General features: G+C 41.5%; 1 protein-coding gene across 5 annotated transcripts in view; it reads right to left on the reverse strand.

The window, feature by feature from the left end:
* Positions 1-24,172, reverse strand: part of HCN1 (hyperpolarization activated cyclic nucleotide gated potassium channel 1) — a 1,346,554-nt gene that overhangs the window by 469,197 nt on the left and 853,185 nt on the right. For all 5 annotated transcript variants that reach the window (XM_069627242.1, XM_069627243.1, XM_069627244.1 and 2 more), the window contains exon 3: positions 12,156-12,317. In XM_069627242.1, the coding sequence (XP_069483343.1) occupies positions 12,156-12,317 (162 nt within the window). The remainder of the gene's footprint in view (positions 1-12,155; positions 12,318-24,172) is intronic.

A 24,172-nucleotide genomic window follows, 5' to 3' on the forward strand; every position in this document is an offset into this window, starting at 1 on the left:
GTCCAACTACTTTGTTTCTGGTGGTGGCCTTGTGGCCATACTAAACTGGCACACTGCTGGAGTGTTCTCTTCCTAAACTGAGTTCCATTTTTGTCAGCCGCAATGTCGGGTGACATGGCTTTTGCAGGGCTTGGCAATGCCACCCTCAACCTTCCTTAACGGCACTTGCTTCAATCAGGGCATTATGTCTGGCTTTCCAGGCACATAAAGGCCATGCCTGGGTTCCCATGCTTAAATTAAACACATCTTTCAGTGGTGTGGTTTTGTAGCCTTGATGTACTGGGCTGAATTTTAACTCTTTGGTTTCCTCATGTATAAAATTAAGCATAACTTGTTTTCTGGGTCAGTGTGAATTTCGTGTCTATGTAAGCATTGTAATGCCCCCAGTGTAAGCCTGAACTCTACAAGTTTCATAACATAATTTTGAATTTGAATTTGAAATCATTTATATCGCGCACCAAACAAAACCAATTGTATCTGGGCGCAGCTGGATACAACGATCAGCAAGAATCCGCCGCCTACACAATCCATGTCCGCTCCACAAACATCAATGTCCAGGCAACCCGCTACATCACCAAGTTCACAAATTTAGCGTAACATAACATCTCACACAGATCAGATTGGCATTTTTCACTTACAATTACACACATTTTTATTATTATACGTTGCAGAGAGTGTCATTAGTAAAGAAAGAATGCCTGGGTGAACATTGGGAGGTGCTAAAAGGTTGCACTTTTTCTTCAAATGTGACACATCTCCTTAAACTCTTATATCAAACTGCACCTAACACAAGAGTAGCTAGAAGGTAAAGCTAGAGGTGCTGAAAGAACATCTCGTTTAAATAAATGCATTTTAATATTGAACATTTTTTAATTTTTTTATTTTATTCCTTATATGTTCTTTTATGTCTGAACCTGTTGTTTATTGTAATGTTGTATAATATATTTGCAATCATTTGCTTTTATGTGGTTTTACTGATATAAAGTACAAATAACTACAACAATAAATGCATACATTTTCATTTGTCATTTGCTTCATTGAGAGACAGCACTGAAAGTACGAGAACTGTCTCCGGTGCAGTGGAACATTGTCACATGCCAAAAGACATACCAAGGCCCAGATGTCTGAAATGGAATTACCAGCAAGAGAAACCAGCTTCTGTCTGTTTTCAAATGTTAAACCAAGAACAAAATGCATCTGTGTATTTCCCAAAAATTCAAAGCTTTCTCTAATATAATGTTTTATGTTTGCAACATTTGGCAGAATATTGTACAAAGCCATAATGACACATTGAACTAATTCACATTAATATATTATCTTTGTACACAATAGGAAAAAAAGCCATATGTTGTGGGGTTTTCCATTCTATTGTGCAGATTGCAAATTGACTTGGTCCTGAAAACGAAGTAAGCTAGCTCTCGCCCTGGGTATTGGCTGAGAGATGACTCCGACCAAAGAGGCTTCAACATTCTGGAGTTAAGACTTGTAAATGATATTCTTATCATGGAAAAGTGCATGTCTGCGTTGATGGCTGATGGCAAACTTCAAAAGCAAAAGCTCATTAAAAAGGATATTGTGAACTTTGCAGGGGACAAAAAACTCCAACCAATGCAGAAAACAATGAGCCATATAACCGCACTCTTCCCCTGAGCACCTCATAAAGGTCAGTGCCCTTCAGTCATGGGGCTGCAGCATGAGATGTTCCTCACAGGAAATGTGCTACTGCTCAATCCAACATTGCGACTGAGACCCTCTCCTTCTTATAAAACCCACCCGCAAACAACAGTCAAGGCGCTCCTTAAACAGGCAGCAATGGCAATATAGTTGGTCATGATATAAGGCTGATTATTTTAAAATGCACAGCAATGACAAAAAGAGTAATTTTTCAATAATGCATGAATGGTTCTTGTAAAATGCAAGTGCTTAGAGTGCACATTTGGTGACAACAGCCATTGGTCGTGGTAGAAAATTCACATAAACGAACAATATGGAATGTATACGGTGCCTGTGCAAATACTTAAGTAATACTCTTCTATAAAACACACATACAAATGATAATAGTATATCTGAGATATATACAGAAGTATTATTTCCCAGTCAAAGTGCCCTCAAAAGACATTCATATTTAGGTGTCGTAGATGGGCTCTGACTAGGTTACCTCGGCAGAGATGGATTGAATCGAGCATTAGAAGTGTTTTCACCTAATCTGCCAAGCCTTGTGTATGAGAAGACATTGCAGACAACTAGGGTACTCAAGGTAGACTTACAAACAGAAAGGGCTATCCTGAGATGTTGAATAGAACGCTTCTGGAACAGAGGCTTAATCAGACAAGTGATTAAGCCTCTGTAATAATCACAGACAAAACGAAAATGAAGTATGTCTTCCTTGGATTCCAAGCATAATGGGCACAAATCTATTGTGACCATATGCCAAGCCAACTGAAGGGCACCCAATGGCTGCATGCCTAAGCATAATTTTATGCAGAGGGGGCCGGGACGTGACTGAATGAGGTCTAAGTAATTTTCATACCCATAATCCTATTTCGTCGTCAAATAAATAGATGTCAAGATAGACCGGCAGCAGGCAATACTTTCCTTACAAGTGCATGGAGAGGATAGGTTTTTGACAGAGATCTTCAAGGCCCAATAAAGTCAATCAGGAACTTACATGTCTGCACCATTTGAGCTCACACCCGCCTGTTGGCGTTATAAGATCTGACATTGCCTGTCCATCCCCAATTTGGGGGCATCCGCTTGCCCACTTATGAGAATAGAGATTGGAATAAGATTAACCCTCCCTTCTGCTTAAGTAAAAAATATGGAAATTGTGATGAGCAAATTGAAAATTGGAGTGTATTCTGTAGGACTGTCTTATCAGGGAATGCATGTGTTGCTGTCTATGTTAACTGTTTTGTAAAGACAACAGAATTGTTCCGAAATACACTGGGAAGAAACAAAAAAACACCTAACTGGGGTTATATAGGATGAACAGGTGTCTGAAGAAACCCTGGTGTTTCTTAGAATTTGGCGTGAACCTTTGAAGAGTAAGAGAAATCCCCCTGAGAACTCCTCAAAGGATCTGCAAGAGCTTGTCCTTCGTGGAACTCTGAGGGAAACCCTCGTGGGGAATAAAACCCTGGAAGAGCTGCTGGTGGGCGTTGTCTTCCTGCGGAGACCCGGTGAGAAAGCTGGTCTGGGTATTCTTCCTGCTGTTAAGACGAGTGGCCTTTGAAACTGAGCTAAATATAGTGGGTAAAATGAACACAGTTATTCCTGAAAGTAAGGAAAGGAGAGGTTGCTATAGAAGGTTCTAAGAGCTTACCATGTGTTAAACATGAAGAGTGCGGTGAGGTAAGGAACCTCCGTCGTATTGCAAAAGTAAGATGGCACTATGATGAGGGAAAGAAAAGACCCGTAAGATTTAGGGTGGATGTATCTAGTTCTATAAGAGTAGGATGAACTAGGAGAAAAGCCTACCCTTTCACTTCCAAGTCTTTTTGAGCCAGCCTGAGTGGATGAGGAGAATCTGGAGGTTCCCAACAAGGTATTGCTACAAAGGAAGGATGAGGAGTTAGAAACAGAAGTCCGATCGCCGGGAGCGATCGAAGAAGTAAGATGAAAAATAGATTAGTACCTAGAGACTCCGTAGAGGGAGGCATGGAGGAGGTTCCGGGTCTAAGCGTGCTTAGAAGTAGAATCGATCCCGGAAATGAAAATGAAAGGTTCCGTAATGCCTTCTGAAATAAAAGGGAGGAATGGAGGAGGTTCCGGGTCTAAGCGTGCTTAGAAGTAGAATCGATCCCGGAAATGAAAATGAAAGGTTCCGTAATGCCTTCTGAAATAAAAGGGAGGAATGGAGAACAAGAAGGTGAGTAAAGTAGACAAAAATGGTTGAGAGAAAAAGTCTTCGTAATCCTAGTGAGGCAAACTCACGAAGCGTGTGCCGGCTCCTGAGAGAGTAGCAACGCATCTTCCTTCTGTTGTCGCTGGATTATAAGAGAGTGAACAGGAAGTGATGGTGGAAGGTTGAGAGGCTTCCTGGGAATTAACAACTAGCCTGCACTGTACGCTAGTGATGGTAACCGCTGCGACGGCCATCTTGTAATCAGTCTCAACTAGACTGTGGAGTGGACGATTTCCTAGTACAGAAGTGGCGGCCATGTTGGAAATAGGTCGGAAGGAGAAATGCACATTAGAAACCATCACAGTATGCCCCTTTTTAGACCTGCTTCCTCCCGGTTTAGACGGGTGTTTGAGGTGAAATTTCTTAACAAGACGGGGAGCATGAATCTCAGTCTCAGGTTCACATGTGCGGTCGGCAGGAGAATACCCCTTCCAGTCCACAAGATACTGTAACCGACCCCGATGGTATCGAGAGTCACAAATTTCTTTGACTTCGTATTCTGGTCCGGTTTCACACATCCCTGGGGGAGGACGAACCGAGACCACAGGTTGAAAAATACTTCGATTGTCTGGTTTCAATTGTGATATGTGAAAAACAGGATGAATCCGGGACCAGGAGGTCGGGAGTCGGAGTTTAAAACTGCGGGACCAATCGTCGAAATAACCTGAAAAGGTCCAAAGAATCGAGGAGAAAGCTTAGATGGTACTAAATGGCGAGGGAGAAATCTAGAGGATAGCCATACCCAGTCCCCTTTCTTGATCACTGGTGCTGGGGTTCTGTGTCGATCTGCAAAATATTTTCTTTTGACTTGTGAATTTTGTAATGCGGTCAAGGCGGAGCTATGTCCGTGACGTATCTGGAGCATTAGAGAGTCCATATCTGGAAATCTGGTTTCGGATTTCTTTTTTATCGGGAAAGCAGTGGGATTGAATCCATATGTACAATGAAAAGGAGTTGTGTTAATGGCAGAATGGTATGAGTTATTGTATGTGAATTCGGCCATGGGCAGGAGTTCCTTCCAGTTATCTTGGGCTGCAGAAACATAGCTCCGGAGATATCCTTCCAATGTTTGATTGAGTCTCTCAGTCTGGCCATTAGATTGCGGGTGATAGCCTGAACTGAGAGCCCGAGAAATACCGAGGTGTGAACAGACAAGCTTCCAATACCGTGAGGTATACTGTGAACCCCTGTCAGAGATGATAGTTCGGGTAAACCATGTAATGTGAAGATGTTACTGATAAAGATGCGGGCCATTCGTGCTGCCGATGGTACTCCTATCAGTGGAGTGAAGTGAGCCATTTTGGTAAGGGTATCGATGGGTACCATTATGGTGGAACAACCCCCTGAAGGTGGAAGATCAACGATAAAATCTGTTGATATTATCTGCCAAGGGCGAGAGGGTAATGGCATCTTTACCAATTCACCAAGAGGTGCTTTTCGAGGAACCTTGGTTTGTAGGCAGACGGGACAGGATCTAACGTATTCCTTGACATCCTTCCGGAACGTAGGCCACCAGAAAAAACGTGAGATCAGTTCCTGAGTTGACAGGAATCCACGGTGTCCAGCTATCTGTGAAGAGTGACACATGTCCAAGACTTCTTTCTGGAGTGGTCGAGTTGGAATGAATGCCTTATTTTCATGAAAATAACAATTGTCTTCCTTGATAAAAGCCGTTTTATCGGTAAGTGACAGTTGGTCCTTGGTAATGTGCCTTGATTGGACCTTAAGTCGTGACAGAAAATCCGATGTGGTTTGTAAACCTGAAGCCATCAGGGGAACGATGGGTTCTGTCTTGAAAAGTTTGTTGGGAAGGTGTTCCTTCTTTGAAATAGCATCCGCCTTCGAATTATCCCTTCCGGGAATAAATGAGAAAGTGATCCTGTATGGAGAGAAGAAATGAGCCCAGCGAGCCTGGCGGCTATTACAGGTTTGTGCGTACTGCAGAATCTGGAGATTGTGATGATCTGTCCTGACTTCAACAGGATGTTTGGCTCCTAAGAGTAAATGACGCCACTCCTCAAAGGCTCGCTTGATGGCTAAGAGTTCTTTTTCTGTAACAGTATAGTTTAGTTCGGCAGGAGCAAGTGTCTTGGATAAATACGCTACAGGGCGTTCTTGATTAAAATCGTCTAGTTGAAGTAGAACTGCTCCTAGGGCTTACTGTGAGGCATCGGTTTCAACAATAAACCTGCGGGATTGATCAGGTGTTAACAGGATAGGAGCTGAGGTAAACAACTCCTTAAGTTTGTTGAATGCTTGGTCTGTGGTCAGGGACCATAAAAACGTTTTTCCCTTTTTAAGTAGATTCGTCAAAGGTTGAGTAAGTCTTGAGAATTCGGGAATAAACCTTCGATAGAAATTAGCGAATCCAACAAAGCGTTGAATGTCCTTGCCGGAAGAGGGAGTGGGCCAGTTTTGGACTGCAGACACCTTTTCAGGGTCCATTGCTATTCCTTCGGCCGAAAGGACATATCCTAGGTAGGTAACCTGAGTTTGGTGGAAGGAGCATTTCTCTATCTTACAATACAAATGGTTTTGTTGGAGCCGCCGTATCATCTCTTCAACATGTTTCTGATGTTCTTGGATATTGAAAGAGAATATCAACATATCATCTAAATAGACGACCATATTATGAAGTAGCAGATCTGCAAAGATGTGATCCATAAACCTCTGGAAAATAGCCGGGGCGTTGGACAATCCAAAAGGCATCACTCTGTATTGAAAATGTCCAAACAGAGTTCTAAATGCTGTCTTCCATTCGTCACCCAGTTTTATTCGAATAAGATGATAAGCTCCCTTGAGATACAATTTGGTATAAATCTTGGCCCCTTTGACCGCTTCAAGAATGTCGGGTATTAATGGCATAGGGTATTTGTCAGGAACTGTGATTTTATTCAGCTCACGGAAATCTATGCACGGGCAGAGTTCCGTAGAGTTTCTAATAGAAACAAAAAACAAAGAGGCAGCCGCAGGTGAAGTGGATTCGGTGATCAGTCCATTCTTAAGATGGGGTCTAAGATACTCACGTAGGACTTCCTTTTCGTTTTCAGACAAGATATACATTCCCCCAAATGGTAATGGCTGGTCAGGAACCAGCTCTATAGAGCAGTCATCCCTACGGTGAGGGGGAAGTTGAGTGTATTCTGAGACAGAAAAAACTTCCTGGAATGTATGATAAAGTTCTGGAAGCCCAGATACACGGTTAAGGGAGGTTACCCACTGGTGATTCAAGGGGACTGGAGCAGAGTCAACCATCACCTTTTGCTGATTTTTGACACAATGGGTGATGCAGTATTCAGACCCCAGAAAGAAAGATCCAGCTGTCCAGTTAATGAACGGGTTGTGTTTCCTTAACCATGGTAATCCTAGAATTACTGGATGATGGGCTGCCCGAATGATATCCAACGTGAGAATCTCTTGATGGCCAGAGATGTTCATCAAGATTGGATTGATTTGATCCTTGATGGGTCTGAAACCAAAGGGCTACCATCCACACTTTCCACTGGAATAGGTTCTACCTTAGTGGACTTGGGAATACTGTGTGAGATGGCCCATTGATCATCAATGAAATTTCCGGCCGCTCCACTGTCCACTAGTGCCGGTATGTTCTGTAGCAGACGATCACCGAAGGAGAAGAGACCATGAGAACCACCATATGAGAATTGGTCTGACTAGTACAGAAGGAGGAATATGAGGTTTGTGAGGAACCCTGTTTAGGTGTTGGTTCCCGTACCGTGGTTCCCCTTACGGCCGGGAGCTGGCGTTTCCCGAACGCTGAGGTGGTGTAATTGGGCAATCTTGTACCGTGTGGTTATTTGAACCACAGTACATACAAAGACCCAAGTTCCTCCTCCAGTTTCTCTCTTCGGGAGTCAAGGGGCCTCGAGCTGTTGTACCCAATTGCATCGGTTCATCATTGGACTGTGGTTGAGAAGAAGAAGGAGAGAACGTAGTTCGTGTATTCCTTCCCTTTTTTCTCTCCATTACTCTTTCCTTCATACGGTAATCTATTTGCATTACCAATGCGATGAATTCAGTTAGTGTAGAGGGGCGTGGGACCCGAGACACCTCGTCTTTGAGGTCTTCAGATAAACCTCTTCGGAAGAGTGTGACCTGAGCGTCATCTGACCAAGTGGTTTCGCTTGCCATCTGTTTGAATTTGGTTATGTAAGCCAAAATGTCTAAACTTCCTTGTTTTAGATCAAGGAGGTGTTCTTGTGAAGCCACACAAATCTCTTGGTGGCCAAACATGGTACAGATGCTATTGCAAAATGCTGTATGAGAGTCTAAAATAGCGTTATTATTTGTGATTAAAGGTGTGACCCAAGCCAATGCTGGTCCAGTCATTTGTGAGACCATATATCCCACACGATCTCTATCGGTATGAAAATAAGCTGCTTTAAAGGCAAATTGCACAGAGCAGGAGTCCAAGAACTCCTTAACCTTATGCGGGTTACCATCAAACTGTCCTCCTGGTAAGGGTCCTGGAGGAACGTCTGAGCAGTGTGGGATACGAGGGGCTGCAGCCTGTTGGGCCATTTGCTGTTGGAGCTGTCTTAAGGAGGCATTCTCATGCTTTAACTGCTGTACTTCAGTAGTTATGGATTGAACAGCAGCAATCAGCTGTTGAATTTGTTGTTGCTGTTGCTGATCCATGATTTGTGATTCCTATGTTTCTACCCAGAGTACTAGGAACAAAATATAACACTGGGCGTTGCTAACTGTTAACTGTTTTGTAAAGACAACAAAATTGTTCCGAAATACACTGGGAAGAAACAAAAAACCACCTACCTGGGGTTATATAGGATGAACAGGTGTCTGAAGAAACCCTGGTGTTTCTTAGAATTTGGCGTCAACCTTCGAAGAAGGACCTGCAAGAGCTTGTCCTTCGTGGAACTCTGAGGGAAACCCTCGTGGGGAATAAAACCCTAGAAGAGCTGCTGGTGGGCGTTGTCTTCCTGCGGAGACCCGGTGAGAAAGCTGGTCTGGGTATTCTTCTGGCTGTTAAGACGAGTGGCCTTTGAAACTGAGCTAAATATAGTGGGTAAAATGAACACAGTTATTCCTGAAAGTAAGGAAAGGAGAGGTTCCTATAGAAGGTTCTAAGAGCTTACCATGTGTTAAACATGAAGAGTGCGGAGAGGTAAGGAATCTCCGTCGTATTGCAAAAGTAAGATGGCACTATGAAGAGGGAAAGAAAAGACCCGTAAGATTTAGGGTGGATGTATCTAGTTCTATAAGAGTAGGATGAACTAGGAGAAAAGCCTACCCTTTCACTTCCAAGTCTTTTTGAGCCAGCCTGAGTGGATGAGGAGAATCTGGAGGTTCCCAACAAGGTATTGCTACAAAGGAAGGATGAGGAGTTAGAAACAGAAGTCCGATCGCCGGGAGCGATCGAAGAAGTAAGATGAAAAATAGATTAGTACCTAGAGACTCCCTAGAGGGAGGTATGGAGGAGGTTCCGGGTCTAGGCGTGCTTAGAAGTAGAATCGATCCCGGAAATGAAAATGAAAGGTTCCGTAATGCCTTCTGAAATAAAAGGGAGGAATAGAGAACAAGAAGGTGAGTAAAGTAGACAAAAATGGTTGAGAGAAAAAGTCTTCGTAATCCTAGTGAGGCGAACTTACGAAGCGTGTGCCGGCTCCTTAGAGAGTAGCAACGCATCTTCCTTCTGTTGTCGCTGGATTATAAGAGAGTGAACAGAAAGTGATGGTGGAAGGTTGAGAGGCTTCCTGGGAATTAACAACTAGCCTGCACTGTACGCTAGCAATGCTAACCGCTGCGGCGGCCATCTTGTAATCAGTCTCAACTAGACTGTGGAGTGGATGATTTCCTAGTGCAGAAGTGGCGGCCCTGTTGGAAATAGGTTGGAAGGCGAAATGCACATTAGAAACCATCACAGTCTACCCTTTATGTCTTTATCTGAAATTCCACTCATTGCTAACCTCGTGTAACAAATGTATGAGTCTGGTGTCTGGTTGGGTGTGGAATCTTTGTCTATGTAAGCATTGTAATTCCCTCAGTGTGAACGTACACTGTACACATTTATATTACATAACAATTTGCTCTTTTCCCTGACAATTACACCAATTTGAAATATTATACGTTGTGAAAGTAGGCATAATTATAATGCCCATGGGTCTACATTTTGAATATAAAATAGGCTGCAGACAAGGATTATTATTATGGATCGGTTAGTGCTTAATGTTTAGGGGTGTTTGCCAGGGCTCAGCTCGGGCACGTATTTCTGAGCCTCAGCACTTATTGTCTCTGAAGGCCATCATGGCAATGGAAGAGGGGCTCTGATTTGGAAGCCGGTATTCTATTTCCATAAAAAAAAAATCATGGCAGCCTTGATAGATTACTATTTCTTTGCAATAATTGTTTGCATGCACGTTGACGTTGACCGTTTTCTACCTCAGACCGTAAACCTGAGGTGATAGTTGACATAATAATGAGTTAATAATGAGTTACCTGAGCCATACAAGGCGGTAAAGGCCCGGGTCCCACGTTAAAGGCCTAACTCAGGACTCTGGTTTTTACCACCTGATCCAGCCGAGGTAACTCATGTGTATGGCCATATTTAGTCATATTACAATTGTACCCAATGTGTTTTTTGCTGGCCTAGTTGGCAACTCTGACTTTGAATCAATCCGGAAGCTTCATACCTGGCAAATAACCTCGGCCGGTGGAAGCCATAGATATTTTAATAAGATATTGTGAATGAGAAAGGATATTATGTCACTTCCAAGCCCACAGAAAATGATCCTAATGTGAATGCACACATTTGCAAAATGAAAGTGGAGAAGTATACATCCATGTTTAATCAATTTCCAAAATACGTTTTTTGGTGCGAGGTGTGTGAGCTAAAATTCAGTACCCTGTTTATTAATAGTGCCATTCTCCTAATTCAACCCTACAAAAGTCTCATCCAATTTTTATTAGCCTATTTATAAATTGCATGCAAATAGCTTTCAAATTCACCATGTAACATTCATATATGGGGTAAAATTAGGTGAATATGTGTATATGAATGCCATTTGTCTGTGTTCATTTTCTATGGTATCAATACTTCTTTCTGATACTGGAGACAATAAAATGTACTGGATTTTACATTTACTGACTAAAGTTGGTTTTAGTCAATTTTTATTGAAGAGTTTTAATGTACTGGCAAATAAGCAGCATTGTGGTCATGGAATATAATGCTGTTTACTGGTGGCCATTGGTCATTTAGGATCGTAATTATTAGAAATATTATTAATGGTGCTGTTGTATGATGGAAAGCGTGATTTACACGTAGTGTGATTGCCACAGGCAGGCCAAATTGTATTGTGCATTTGATGTCTCATGGTGATGTCTCCTACATAAAGTCTGGGGACCACCTTTGTCCTGGTGTCACTTTTTATTTGAATACATTCGAGTTTTGAGAAATGTGCCTGTTTATTGTCCATACGTGTGGGGTGGGATTTAACATGAAGGGGGCATACTATTGCTTATGACCACCTAATGTAGAATTAAAATATTAATAAGAATGTATCGCACAATGTGTCAGTAAAAAGGCATAATCAGGCTCATTACGAGTCTGGCGGTAACCCTACCGGCGCTACCTATATCGTAAATATTCACCGGCACCTAGCTTCCCGGTAACACCGGGACATTAAAAGTCCCAGCGGACCGGGATCGAGGTGCCAGTAAAATATTCTTCCCCATTCCCGTGGAGTCGCATAGGACTCCATAGGAATGGGGACCACAGAAGCACTGGCACTGTTATTAACGGTGCCGGTGCTTCCGTGACGGTCTGCCTACCGTGGCCGCTGTCTCCAGCAGGATCTGACCTGTTGGGCACATCGGCTCTGGCAAGCAGACTCGTAGTTTGCCTGTCCGTAAACAACAGTGTCGGTAAGTTTACCGGCACTGTTTTTTCCGGACCGGTAAACGTGTAATGAAGCATAATGTGCTGTATATTTTCAAAATTGACCTGCCATACCGTTGAATATCAGTGACTTCTTTACTCTTATCACCTAATCCCAATGTTAACTCCTTAACACTAACTAATAAATCATCAACTGCATGCACTTTATAAACATGGATCAATACCAGATCAAAAAAGGAAATTAAAAGGGCGGGATCCAGGGTTAATTTCAATTTCACTTACTGGTACAGTCTGATCATCACATCCAAATGTATCTATCAAATCAGAACACTGTAAACATGTAATTTGAAAACACAATGAAAAATGAACAATACTTACAACCATACCATTTAGGGACACCCAGCAATCTGGTGGGAAATCCTGAAGTAATGGTACGAGGAATTGAAGACAGCCATCCCAGTGGCAAAGCAGAAGCATCATTCCAATCAGATTAAAAATTCTCACCACCGCACTGGCTAAATCATACGTCATATGGAAAATCTACGGAGGAAAAATAGGAAATATGGCTAGTATGTCTATACTTAACTTTTATTTCATGGCTTTGACATTGATCTCAGCAGTTCAGTTATCATTTCACTTTAAAAGTGCTTAAACAAAACAAAATACAAATAAAATAAAAGCACAGGCATTGTGTGGGCAAGAAATCACCTACGTTTGGCCTCACACAGTTTATAGCAATGCATTTATAAGGTATAGTTATCTGCGCAAAATGTCTCATGGCAATTGATATTCATGGCAATTGTAGAACATTTGTTGTTTGTGTGTATGAGCACATACTTGCACCGATTGATTCATAACAATACTTAGCCATGGTGGGACAATCATATCCATTGGTAAAAGTGTACCCAAGAAAAGTATGTGTCAAGGGGTTGAGGAGAGGTCAGGTACACAGCCAAATGTGTGGAACGCGCAAAAGAAGATTGTACCCTCTTATGGTTTTTAATTTTTTCCTCCCAGTTGATCAATCAGTTGGAATATTTATGGATTCCCTTTAAGAAATCATTTGCCTTCATTCGCTGATCTTAGATCTGCTGGAACCATAATTAACACTGCAACAGGGGCCTTTAAATAGGGAAACATTTGCTGCCATGAACTCAATTTGGTAACATTTTGCAAAGCCGAGTCCCAATACTGTAATTCCTGTATCTTCTCTGTGCCAACAGAGCATCCTTGTGACGAACAGTCTGCAATCCTCTCAAGCCCAAGGGCTCCATTCAGGGATTTACCATGTGATCCTACTGTTAAGGTAGTCCACAGCAGCCCCATGAAGGCTTTGAAGAGCCCACACAACTAATCAACTGGCATTCAAGTTACAACACTCATATAGCTATCTGATGTCAAAAGAGCATCCCTTGGGAATGTCCAGGAGTTTTATCAGCTATAACATCTATACATTTAACATGTATTAAAAGTTTGACACATACAAGGTGTGTCAGGGGAAGTGTTAGCTGGACCTCATATTTTTAACCCTGGCTAAAATGTAGCCATCCAGGGTGAGATTCCCTGAAGGCTTCATGAAAGTGCAGTCCAACATATTTCAGTTTTGCTGGGTGATGAAATGAAAAGGCATACTTTATTTTCAGAACATCTCCAGAGTCTTAAAAATTATTCTCAAATTGAGTGGAACTGTTAACAGTAAAACAGAAAACACAGTGGAACTCAGTACACAATAGTTCCCACTCACTTCAACCTCTGATCATATCTAAGTGGCAGCAATTATTACACAGACTGCTAAACAAATCAAATACACATTTGAAATGAAAGGGGAGTATATTGGATTTGAAAAAACAAGGAGCGTTTCAGTTTGCATGTTTATGTTTAAACATACTTAACACAGAAAAATTGGCCTCACGCTGATGCATGAATTAAAACAAATACAAAGCCATCGGGCCTCATTACGAGAATGGAGGTAGCTATGGAGCTATTAGCTCCATGGCTGCCTCCGTTCCGGGCTCCATTACCTGGTTCCTGCAATGGGGACTTACCGGGTTGCTCCGACATAGGAGGACCCGGTAATTGCTCCTTGCAGGAACCCATCCCCATTTGAGCCCCCATAGGGCTCAATGGGAATGGGGAGAGAGGTAATAACGGGCAGATTACATCTGGCCCGTTATTGCCTCCCTCTTCCGCTCGCGGGACCCTGAAAGCACGCCTGGTTTTACTAGGTGTGCAATCTGGGTCCCACGATGGGAAGCTTGTAATCGGCGCTCCCGGAATGAAGGGGGCCGGTGCTGTACCGGCCCCCTTTATTCCGGGAGTGCCAGCCTTATAATGAGGCCCATGGACTGCTCATTAATGTCTGAACAAATAATCATCCTTTTTGCATCATAATAATGCATCTGAGCACTCAAAGAAGATTTCTCATGCATGCACCATAAATACAGCACTGGTTCCCCCATGTAAAATGCATAATGATAATTGTGTGTATTGTCTGTTTCTAAAACAGCTTTTCGTCCACCATGAATCTCGAATCTCCAATATATTCCTGATTTCACGAAAAAGACAGACTTCGAAAGTTGTTTGAAGAAATGAAGTTTGAGCCATTGAAATGAAAGTCACAACAAATAACCCGTGTCCGTTTCAAACATCCTCTCATGCAAAGGTTTCTGTTTCCCAATTGAACTCCTCCAGGACTCTCTGTGAAACACCTGTTTTCTAATTAGGCATAAAAGATAGTCTTTCACATTTCCCAAAACTGTGTGTACACTCATAGTGAAATATATAGGATTTGCCAAAACCTTTAAACAATTTCAAAACAATAAAATTATAAACCATTTATTTAAAAATGTGACACTAAATTCAAATAAAACCTTATTAAGTTCAAATAAAGTAATCAAAATAAGTAAATATCTTACAATGAAATATTCCTTGTACAATTTTTGAAACCTTAAACTAATTGAAAAATAAATATGCAAACAAATTAACAGCTATTTTATTACAAACCATTAGCCTCTACAGCTTCTTCCATTCTGATCTATCTCATAACAATGATGGATTTTATTCTATTGAAAGGTGAACAGTTAATTACACTTTCAAATGCTCAAATGAGGATCAACTTGCCAAAATCAATTGTTGTATCATACAGTATCAAAAACAGAGATCTAGCCACAAACAGACAATAATTATGTGTGAGCTCATAATTTCCCACATCTCTTTAGCATCAACACGAATTATGGAATGATCTTACAAACCTCCTTCGTAACCTATAGGTACTTACCCGCAAACATAAAGTTATCAATGCCTCTGAGGTTGAGAACATCCCCATGATGAGGCTCCCAGAATTTAGCTGCCTATGCCTCTCTTGGAATCGAAATAAATGGAGGAAAACTAGACAAGGATATCACTAACTTCTAAGAGAATTAATCCACTCTTGAGAACCCGAGCACACCCTAGAGACCTTCACTTACAAAGCAAATCAGGAGCTGATCTCAACTCAAAAGGAGGATATTGACACATTAAAAATCCTTGCCCAGTCCGGTCTTCCCAGCCTAATCTTTTAACAACAACCACTAATGAGAGGGAACATCTAATAGGAAAAATACCTAAAAGCCAAAACTAATTAGGAACCAATCTACCTTAAAGCATCTTCAAATAAGAGCTGCTGGCCACAAGTGGGTTAAATGCCTTATCACCCAAAGCTGGAAAACGATATGGGACAAATCAAATCATATCACCACTCGATCCCCTCTAAGGAAAGCAACAAAAACTGTGAGACTACAGTTCTTGCCAGAAACAGTTTTAAACTATTCTTGCTAGTTGATGTTATCTCTATTCAACAGTCAGTGGATGCAATCATGAAAGCATTCCCACTCTCTTTTCACATCTGGGGGAATTATAATGCACCACAGGCAGACCATACTGTATCAAGACTACTGCACAATTGCCCTAGTTACAAAATTTTGCAAAAGAGAAACATTTTAAGTAACTTATAAAATGTAATTACGTTGTTCACCTTGTGCAATGGAAGTGGGAGTAAGTACCAGAGACAAGATCCTGCCACTGCAAATCTTCGATCATCACATCAAGAAAGATTTATGGTAAGAAAGAAGGTCCTTTTTTGGGGGAGTGAAGAGCATGGGTTGGAATATATGGGTGTATCATCTATGCCCATTATTTAGTTGGCAACCAAAGGAAGCATTGAAAAACCAGGCAGAGTACCTTTAAAGATAACCTGTATGGCACTGGAGCCAGTGGAGAGATTAACGGAAAGGTTGAGGATATGTTGGATTGCATCATGTTTAACCTTTTGCAGTCATGGCAAATTGTATTCTGAGATTCACAAATAAAGAGAATTACAATGCTCTGCAGTGGAATTAATAAAAGCCTACTAAAATCGAATAGATGTTTTTATTGATATAGGGAATAAAACATTAAAAATATAAAAATAATTTAACAACAGTAAACATCCACAATTCCAACTCATGAATGCAACTGGTTAAAGTAGTGAGCTATTGATTAGTTCCATCAGCAGCACCATAGACTTGAGTGTCATCCGAGTAAGAATGAAACATCGGGCCAGACTTGGTAAAGAGGCTAAAAAAATTGATCGATATATAGGTTGAGTAAGAATGGGGAGATTGGGGAGCATTGAGGCAAATCACAGTTATGTAATATCTTCAAAGACTGAAGGGGGCCTAGCTTCACAAGCTGTGTACTAGAAATGAGAAAGGATTGAAACCATTGAATAGCATACCCCGGGACAATGTTATAATTAGTTCATATGGATAGTATGTTGTCAAAATCCATTGGGCCTCATTACACGGTAGGCGGTAGCCATGGCGCTATTAGCGCCATGGCAACCCCCTTTCCGCATTCCGGGTCCGTGTTCCCGGAATAGGGACTTACCGGGTCATTCCGACCTTGGAGGATCCGGTAAATCCCCATTTCGGGAACCATTCCCCATTCCCATTTGAGCCCCCATAGGGCTCAATGGGAATGGGGATGGAGCTAATAACAGGCCTGTTATTAGCGGGCCCGTTATTAGCTCTGAAGTCCCTCAACTGGTCCCTTCCTTAACGCCTGGTAAAACCAAGCGTTAGGGAAGGGACCCGCTAAGGGACCTCGTAGTAGGGCGGTAAGGGATTACCGTCACCGGTGCCCTTACCGGTGCCGGTAATCCCTTACGGCCTACCGTGTAATGAGGCCCATTGAATCAAAAGCTGTAGATTGGTCCAACATATTTAATAGGCTGAATATTTATAAGGAGTGGCAGAACATCCAAGCAAGAGACTGAGGAACAAATCAAACTAAATAGAAGAGCGGAGGGCTGGAGAATCTGAAGATGGGCTGATCACATAGTATGAGAAACTTATGGAGATATTCCTAGCTCTGAGTTTAGCTTAACTGCCCTAGATTTTGTTTAGGAAAAGTGTATTGAGCTCATCAGCATACTTGTATTCTACCAATAATGGAAAAAGCTGATAGATGCTTTAAAACATTAATTAAAGAGTTTCAAGGTGAATTGTCCACCTTTCTAATGACTTTGTGAAGGAAACTTTTTTTTGTCACAAAACTGTATTTTTATGATCAAACTGGACAGTTTTAACCCTATAGGCAAGTTTTTACAACGATGAGCCTCATTGTAAACTTTCATAAATAGGGGTCCTTTTGAACAACCTCACATGTATCCCACCTCAATGATTGGATATCCCCTCCATTGTCTCAGACATTACTTTTTTGATTTGCCTACCTCACTACTGCAAATCCATGTCTGCCCATGCAGCAGAACTGTCAGCTACTACAGGTGACATAAATTTTGACCTCCTCTCCCTTATCGAAGCATGATGTTCTCTAGCATAAATAACATGCCCCGGGAAAGATGTCCAAGGAGGAGGGGCAGTGCTGATCCGCAAATATGCATTTCATTTTCTAGTGGATACAATCTGAACAATGCTATTCTTTTGAAAGCTTGATGTTGAAGTCAAAACTCCCTTATAAGAAGCTCTCAGGATCTATAGTATCTAGCAACCCAAAAAAACAATGTTATTTTTGTAGAACAATTTAAACCATATTACTATGCAGTTTATGGAATCTAGTGATATTATGCTTCCAGGAGAATTCAATCTACACTGGCATGACACCTCAGACACAAAAGTGTCTACTTTCTCTTCTTTTCTCCAGAAAATAACGATCACGTCCAAAACTCAGTAGACACACATGACAAGACGTCAATTGTGAACCTACTGCTAAAAAAAAAACATCAACCTGCAGACAAAGGACCGCCCAGGAGTGAACTGGTCATGAAAGACATGTACCAACTGAAAAGGCAAATGTTTTGGTGTAGCAATTTAGAAAACATTGATTAGTCCAAGTGTAAGGACCAGTTGATATCTCGGTTTTGCACTAATGAAGAAATGCCTATCGATGTAGCATTACATAGGATACTATAAATGAAATGGTAACATCCAAGATTCATTTTATAAAACATGTGAAAATAACATCTACGTTATTGGCATACTTTGAGATGTGTTGCAATATATTCTCGTTACGTTCTTGACAAGCTAAATGTTTTTTAATGCTTACAGCCTATCAAATCTGTTTCTATTGAGGGTGATCACAATATCCCTGGTAGTGGTGAATTGTATTCTGGGTTGCATAAATCTAATGTTCTTATAAAACAAGCAATATATGTTTTACCACATCATCAGTGACACATATAAAGTACTATGTAAATAAACATTGCACATTATTCCATGTGTATAATACATAGGAGTTTTGTCTACCGATGAAATACTGTGCTAAAATGGTCTTAATATAGCTTATTCTTTTAATTCAATGTTTGTACTTCTGCTAACAACATATACTATAAGAACACATTCATCTCATGTTCAATATTGAGTCTTGTAATGGTCGTTCTGAATCTATACATTGTTCTTGCCTCTTGTCGTCTCAGGTGTAGTTCTCTATTGCCACCACGTTTATTTTACTTACTGTGTATCAGTCCCATACATCTTTCCAGTTGTCTGTTTGGTGTTCTTTGATCCAGCACACTGCCAACAGTAATCTCTGGTCTTGCCTGCTGGTCATTTTACTTATTCTGATGCCTAGCTCTTTAATCATGCCCATTTATGTATGTTATTTATCCACTGAGATCCTGCCATAGGAGGAATGGGGCTATAAAGAATCCCTAGACCATTGGTCTTCCAAACATTGTACATCTAGGAAGCAATACATCTCTAACAATCAAGGCCATGCAATTCATTATTGACTTCATGTATGGTGTACGCAAGTCACTTACAAAATATATCTCTTGTGTGTGTCATGCAAGGTGATGAATGGAACCCTTACCGCCTGAGTAGTCTGATGGCACATTCATTTATAGTCACTGAATGTAATATTGTGCCTCCAACTAACTCTGGGATATTTCCTACCTAGTAGTAACAACAAGTAATATAATCTACAGTCAGCATTCATTAATGGGATTTTTTCATTCCTGTGTAACCTGACAACAAAATGGTGAGTAAACCCTGACTTTTTTATTTTTAATTAAATATATTATGGTGTGGGTAACGTAACTTAGAAAGATAGTTTTCTAAAGAGCCCCACGCCGTTTCGTTAAACTCAATTGCAAACGCTTACACATGTGTCCTGCTGCATCAGTCCCCTGATCTGCAGCGTCTTCTCTACAGTGGAACAGAGAGGGTCACAGGTCCCGGCTTGAGATTATATCAAAGTCACTGCAGATAGAGGCTGCATTTAAATCTGCATCTGATCCAAAACCATAATCATTATGGGAAAATATTGCCTGGTGGCAGGATAATCTAGAAATATAAGCCATACATAGGTTTTGGTATGTTGGCTTATAGTGTACCATAGTATTAAGAGTCATATCTGATTTGAAACATTCACAAACCAAAATTGTAATCCCAGGGCGGCCAAGGAAGGGTTGTTTGTATTGTAGTCAGACTGCCTGGCTCAAAAGCATAACAATGGGCAAGTAGACTTGTCTCTCTTCTGATAATTTGTGAGTACAGGTAACCCCTCTCTTCAGCAGAATAACTCCCAGCAGGGTCATCACTTGGAAACAGGCATCAAAGGGGCACACCCCGAACAGAAGGTCCAGCTTCAGAACAGGGTGTTGCATACAAAAGGGCTTCGAAGTGCAAATTTAGAGAAGAGGTCAGGTTTAGTCAGTCAGGAAGAGCAGAACACAACAGAGGAATGATTCATCCATCTTAGTTTTCTGTGGGCTTCTATTCCCTTCATGGTTTCTGCACTTCCTCTACAAGCAGATCACTTTGGGTAGCCTTTGTCCAATACTAGGTAGCCTTTTGCCTTTATAAGGAAGGGATCTTCCACTCTTTCCTTGATTCATTTTGGACATTAAACACTACAAGAAGAGTTTGTTTGGACCCTTCTTGGAGAACAGTACATTCCAGTTTTAGGTGAAGGCAGGTTTTTCAAGACCGAGTTGAGCTCTGCTCCCTTTCCATTTCCAGGACACGTTGCAGATTAACTGCTTTTGAAGAAAGACCTGCCCACTCTACCAGATGCACTGGTACCCAGGCTTCTCACTGGTTGTGAAGGACTCCTGCAGGTGCTACCTAGCCTCCCTCAGCTTGGATTGGAAGTGAAGAGAACAAGGACTAATCTTGTCACTGAGCCCCTGGATTGGGACACACAACCACTGAAGAAGCAGGTCTCCTACATTCTATAGCATCAAACTGCATTGAGCCATCTTTGACCATGTTTGAATGACTTATAACAGCCCAGACCTGTGGTGCTCCCTTTGACACTTGTTAGGACCTTTTTCAACTGCATTTGCTGTCCTCAAACCAGTTTGCACAGCAACGGACCGGACAAAAAACTTGATATTGTGGAAGTCTTAAAAACACAATGTCTCAAGCAGTACATTGAACTATCAGCATCTTTTTCATTGACCCGAAATTGAAATGTGTGAAGATTCACAGGATCCTACCTTTTCTCCACAGAGGGAAGGGGGAGTAAGGTTGCTACCCAATAGTCCCCCCTATGGGTGGTAAAAGGTAGGAGGATCTCACAGGGGGGGAGACTCCCCTCATGGGGATAAGGATGTGCGTCCCATGAAAGATTTCCCAAAACCCTTGTTCCCAGATGACATGGGCCTATTGATTCTTTCTACCTTCCAACCTGAAACTACTACAGTATGTACTGTGAAGTCTCAACTATTGCATCTGCGATATTAGATATGAATTAGATAAAGAAGAAGAATCAAAGAAACTTATAGGACAATAGAAGGGATCATTCAGGAACTGGGCCAAGGTGGCCAGTGGGAGGCATGAAGATAACCTCCAAGGATTGTATAACAGACAATGACACTACGCTTGGGCGGCCCAACAGTTTAAAGTAAGGACAGAGGAAGGACTGAGTATGTTTGAGATCAGGAAGTGCAGCGAGGGTAACTGGCATCCATCATGCAGGGCCCAGGAAATTCAAACCTCCACAGCCCTAGTTCTTGAGGGACAGTCAGTCTCTAAAGAAGAGGCCACAAAGAATTACGTGAGCTAGAGATAACCCGACTCACTGCAGAGCCAGAAAGAAGCCACCAGTGGCTTGGCATGTCCCAGGTGGACTGTGTGGTCCATAAAACATACCCAGACCGCTGCAGCAAAAGCTCCACAGAGGTGCATAGACCAGAGAGGAGGAAATAAGAAAGATGTGCTGAATGTGTGTAGAAGCAACAGTGACCTGATACCCCAGGAAGACTTGGTAGCACTCCCCAGTGAAGGTACAGGTAACGGGAGATGTGGAAAAGCTGGGTGGGGTCTAGGGAGCCCAAAAAGTTCAGCATTCCTCTGGAGTGATCTCCATCATCAGACAAGCGATAGCCAAAGAACCAAGAGTCAAGTAGTCCTCAGGAGTGATCTCCCTCATCTGAGCAGTGACACTCAAAGCTTCAAGAGTCAAGTATTTCTTGGAGGTGATTTCCCTCATCAGAGTAGTGATACACAAAGCCTCAAGAGTCAAATACTCCTCTGGAGTAATATCACTCATCACAGTAGTGATATTCAGATACCCAAGTAATCTCCTTTGTCCCAGTGGTGAGACGAGAAACAATATATCCCCAGAGTGCCTCAGCAGTGTACTCCCTTGTCACAGTGTGAAACCAAGCATATGTGAAAGATACCAAAAGAAACAAGAAATGCCAATAGTCAAGATATGAAAAGTCCTGACAAGGTATCAGCAATTAAAAGATTAATTGATAAAGTATCAACTCTGTGGTGTGCAAACCCATGGGATGAATTAAAGAGACTTTGAAATACTTGTTCAAAGACTGTCAAGGAACAGTCTCCAGCGCTCTTGCAAATAGTCCAGAAGAAGGACGTTTTTCTTCTGGGCCAAGCATATTTGGTAAATCAGACTCTACGGCAAGAGACTGTTGTTAAGCCAAACCAATAATTGATTGTTTCACCAGGAAAAGGGAGCCATTCTCCTTGCGGGTGGGATTAGAAGTTTATTGACAATTATTCTTCTTTGTTTATTCATTAGTGGTAGAGATAGAGTAATTGGTTTGTACAGAGGACATCATTTTGGTTTCTTTTGGCTTACATCCTGACAAGCCCCCGAGTTATTCTGTGTTGAGGTAGGGAAAACCCCTGTAGAAATGGGAAGTGACACATTCTTTTCATTACTTTTAATAAAAGTTTACAGCCAACATGATACCATCTTGTCATACTCCTTAATTTATCATGCCTTAAAAAACACATGAAACTTCACTGAACTTCAGCTCGTATCTGACTGGACAACAGCTCCTCACCTGGATCACTGCGTCTCAATGCATCTAACGTAGTTCAACTCGCTCGCATTGTGTTAAAAAAAATGGTTTGATGCACAAACTGTGAAGGGTACAATTGCAAGGTCCCACACTCCCTGGTCCATTTTTGGGACACTAAAGACTGCTAAAACAACAATTTGAACCTTTTTTTCAACAAAGACATATCCTTTCAGGGAGACTGTTGCCATTCATTTTCCTTTCACCCCTGCTACATTGCTGCTATAGTACATTGCTTGCATATTTTACATTCCGTCTATTCTGGGTCCTCTCTGGAGTGGTGGAATTTGGTGGTGCTTTTGTAGTACAGTTATTGCACTTGTGTGTTTAATTAAAGTGCATATATTTGCATAGAACCTTGATTGGGCATTCCTTTATTTTGCAACAATGTACTATTGCTGTTTGTGTATTACTGTTATAACATTCAGAGCCCTCATACGAGTTTAGCCAGCCCTCAGCCCACATTACCACAAAAGCCAAAGAATATATAAGGTGGTCACTGAAATTGGCTTCTCCCTAGCTACAACAATATGGCACACTCAATTATTTACACTAAGGGCAATCTGCTACCTCCAAGCAACTCCCAGAATTTCGAAAAATAAGCAACCTATCCAATGTTTTCCTCACACTCACCTACCCTAATGTAGTTCAAAGCAACACTTCCCTATCTACCCAGACTGGCCAAGTCACCATCAGCCACCTGCCTCTGCCTACTAGACGTGTTGTAGTGCTAGTTGCATGCACCACACACATTAGATTTACTAGAGTCTATGATAATGATCTTACATCTCTTAATCACACACAGTACAGTGAATAGACCTAAACTATACGCCCCATTATATGATTCCATTATTGCTAGTTTTTATCTAAATTGTATGCATCATTTTTAAAAAGCAGAGTGATGGTCCCTGGATCTCAGGAGGCGTAAGCAAGGCAGGGATTCTACCATACTATCCTTGCAACCAAATCTCTTGGGAATACTGACCGGAAAGCAGAGATCCAGGAAGGATGACTAGCACATTTATCACTTGGAAGCACAAAAGGAAAATGTCAAATGGCCTGAAAACTTCTCTAAAAATAAGTCACCGGAAATAGAACAAGGACTCGAGAGGTGGGGATTGGAAATTAACTTTTATATGGGTGATAGAGACTACATGTAATTCTACAGTAGAGACAACCTTGCTTTAGTGCAAACCATTTTAAATTCTGCAAAAAGATGCTCACGTGTTCAAGGTTATATTCACTTAATTGCCCTTCAACATTCGAAGTTACATGCCATGTACCTGCACTATGCACAGCAATAGAAACATTCTAATTGCACGGGTTTCTCTTACAACGGAGCAGTGGCATTATTTGGTATTTGTTCGATAATATAGATAATATATCTAAAATTCTGCATGCAAATAAGGCATCCAGACAGTCATATGGGACAAACTTTACACCAGTGGCAGTGCAATTGTGCACAGTATGAGCCCTATGATTTCATCTATTAATGTAATTGCACTAGACATAATCTATAAAAATATTGCTGCCTTTTTTTCTAATAAGATAAAAACATTCAAAAAAGAGATAATCTATATATTTA

The sequence above is a fragment of the Ambystoma mexicanum genome, chromosome 6p (assembly GCF_040938575.1).
Source record: "Ambystoma mexicanum isolate Mex_15411 chromosome 6p, UKY_AmexF1_1, whole genome shotgun sequence".
Classification (NCBI taxonomy): domain Eukaryota; kingdom Metazoa; phylum Chordata; class Amphibia; order Caudata; family Ambystomatidae; genus Ambystoma; species Ambystoma mexicanum.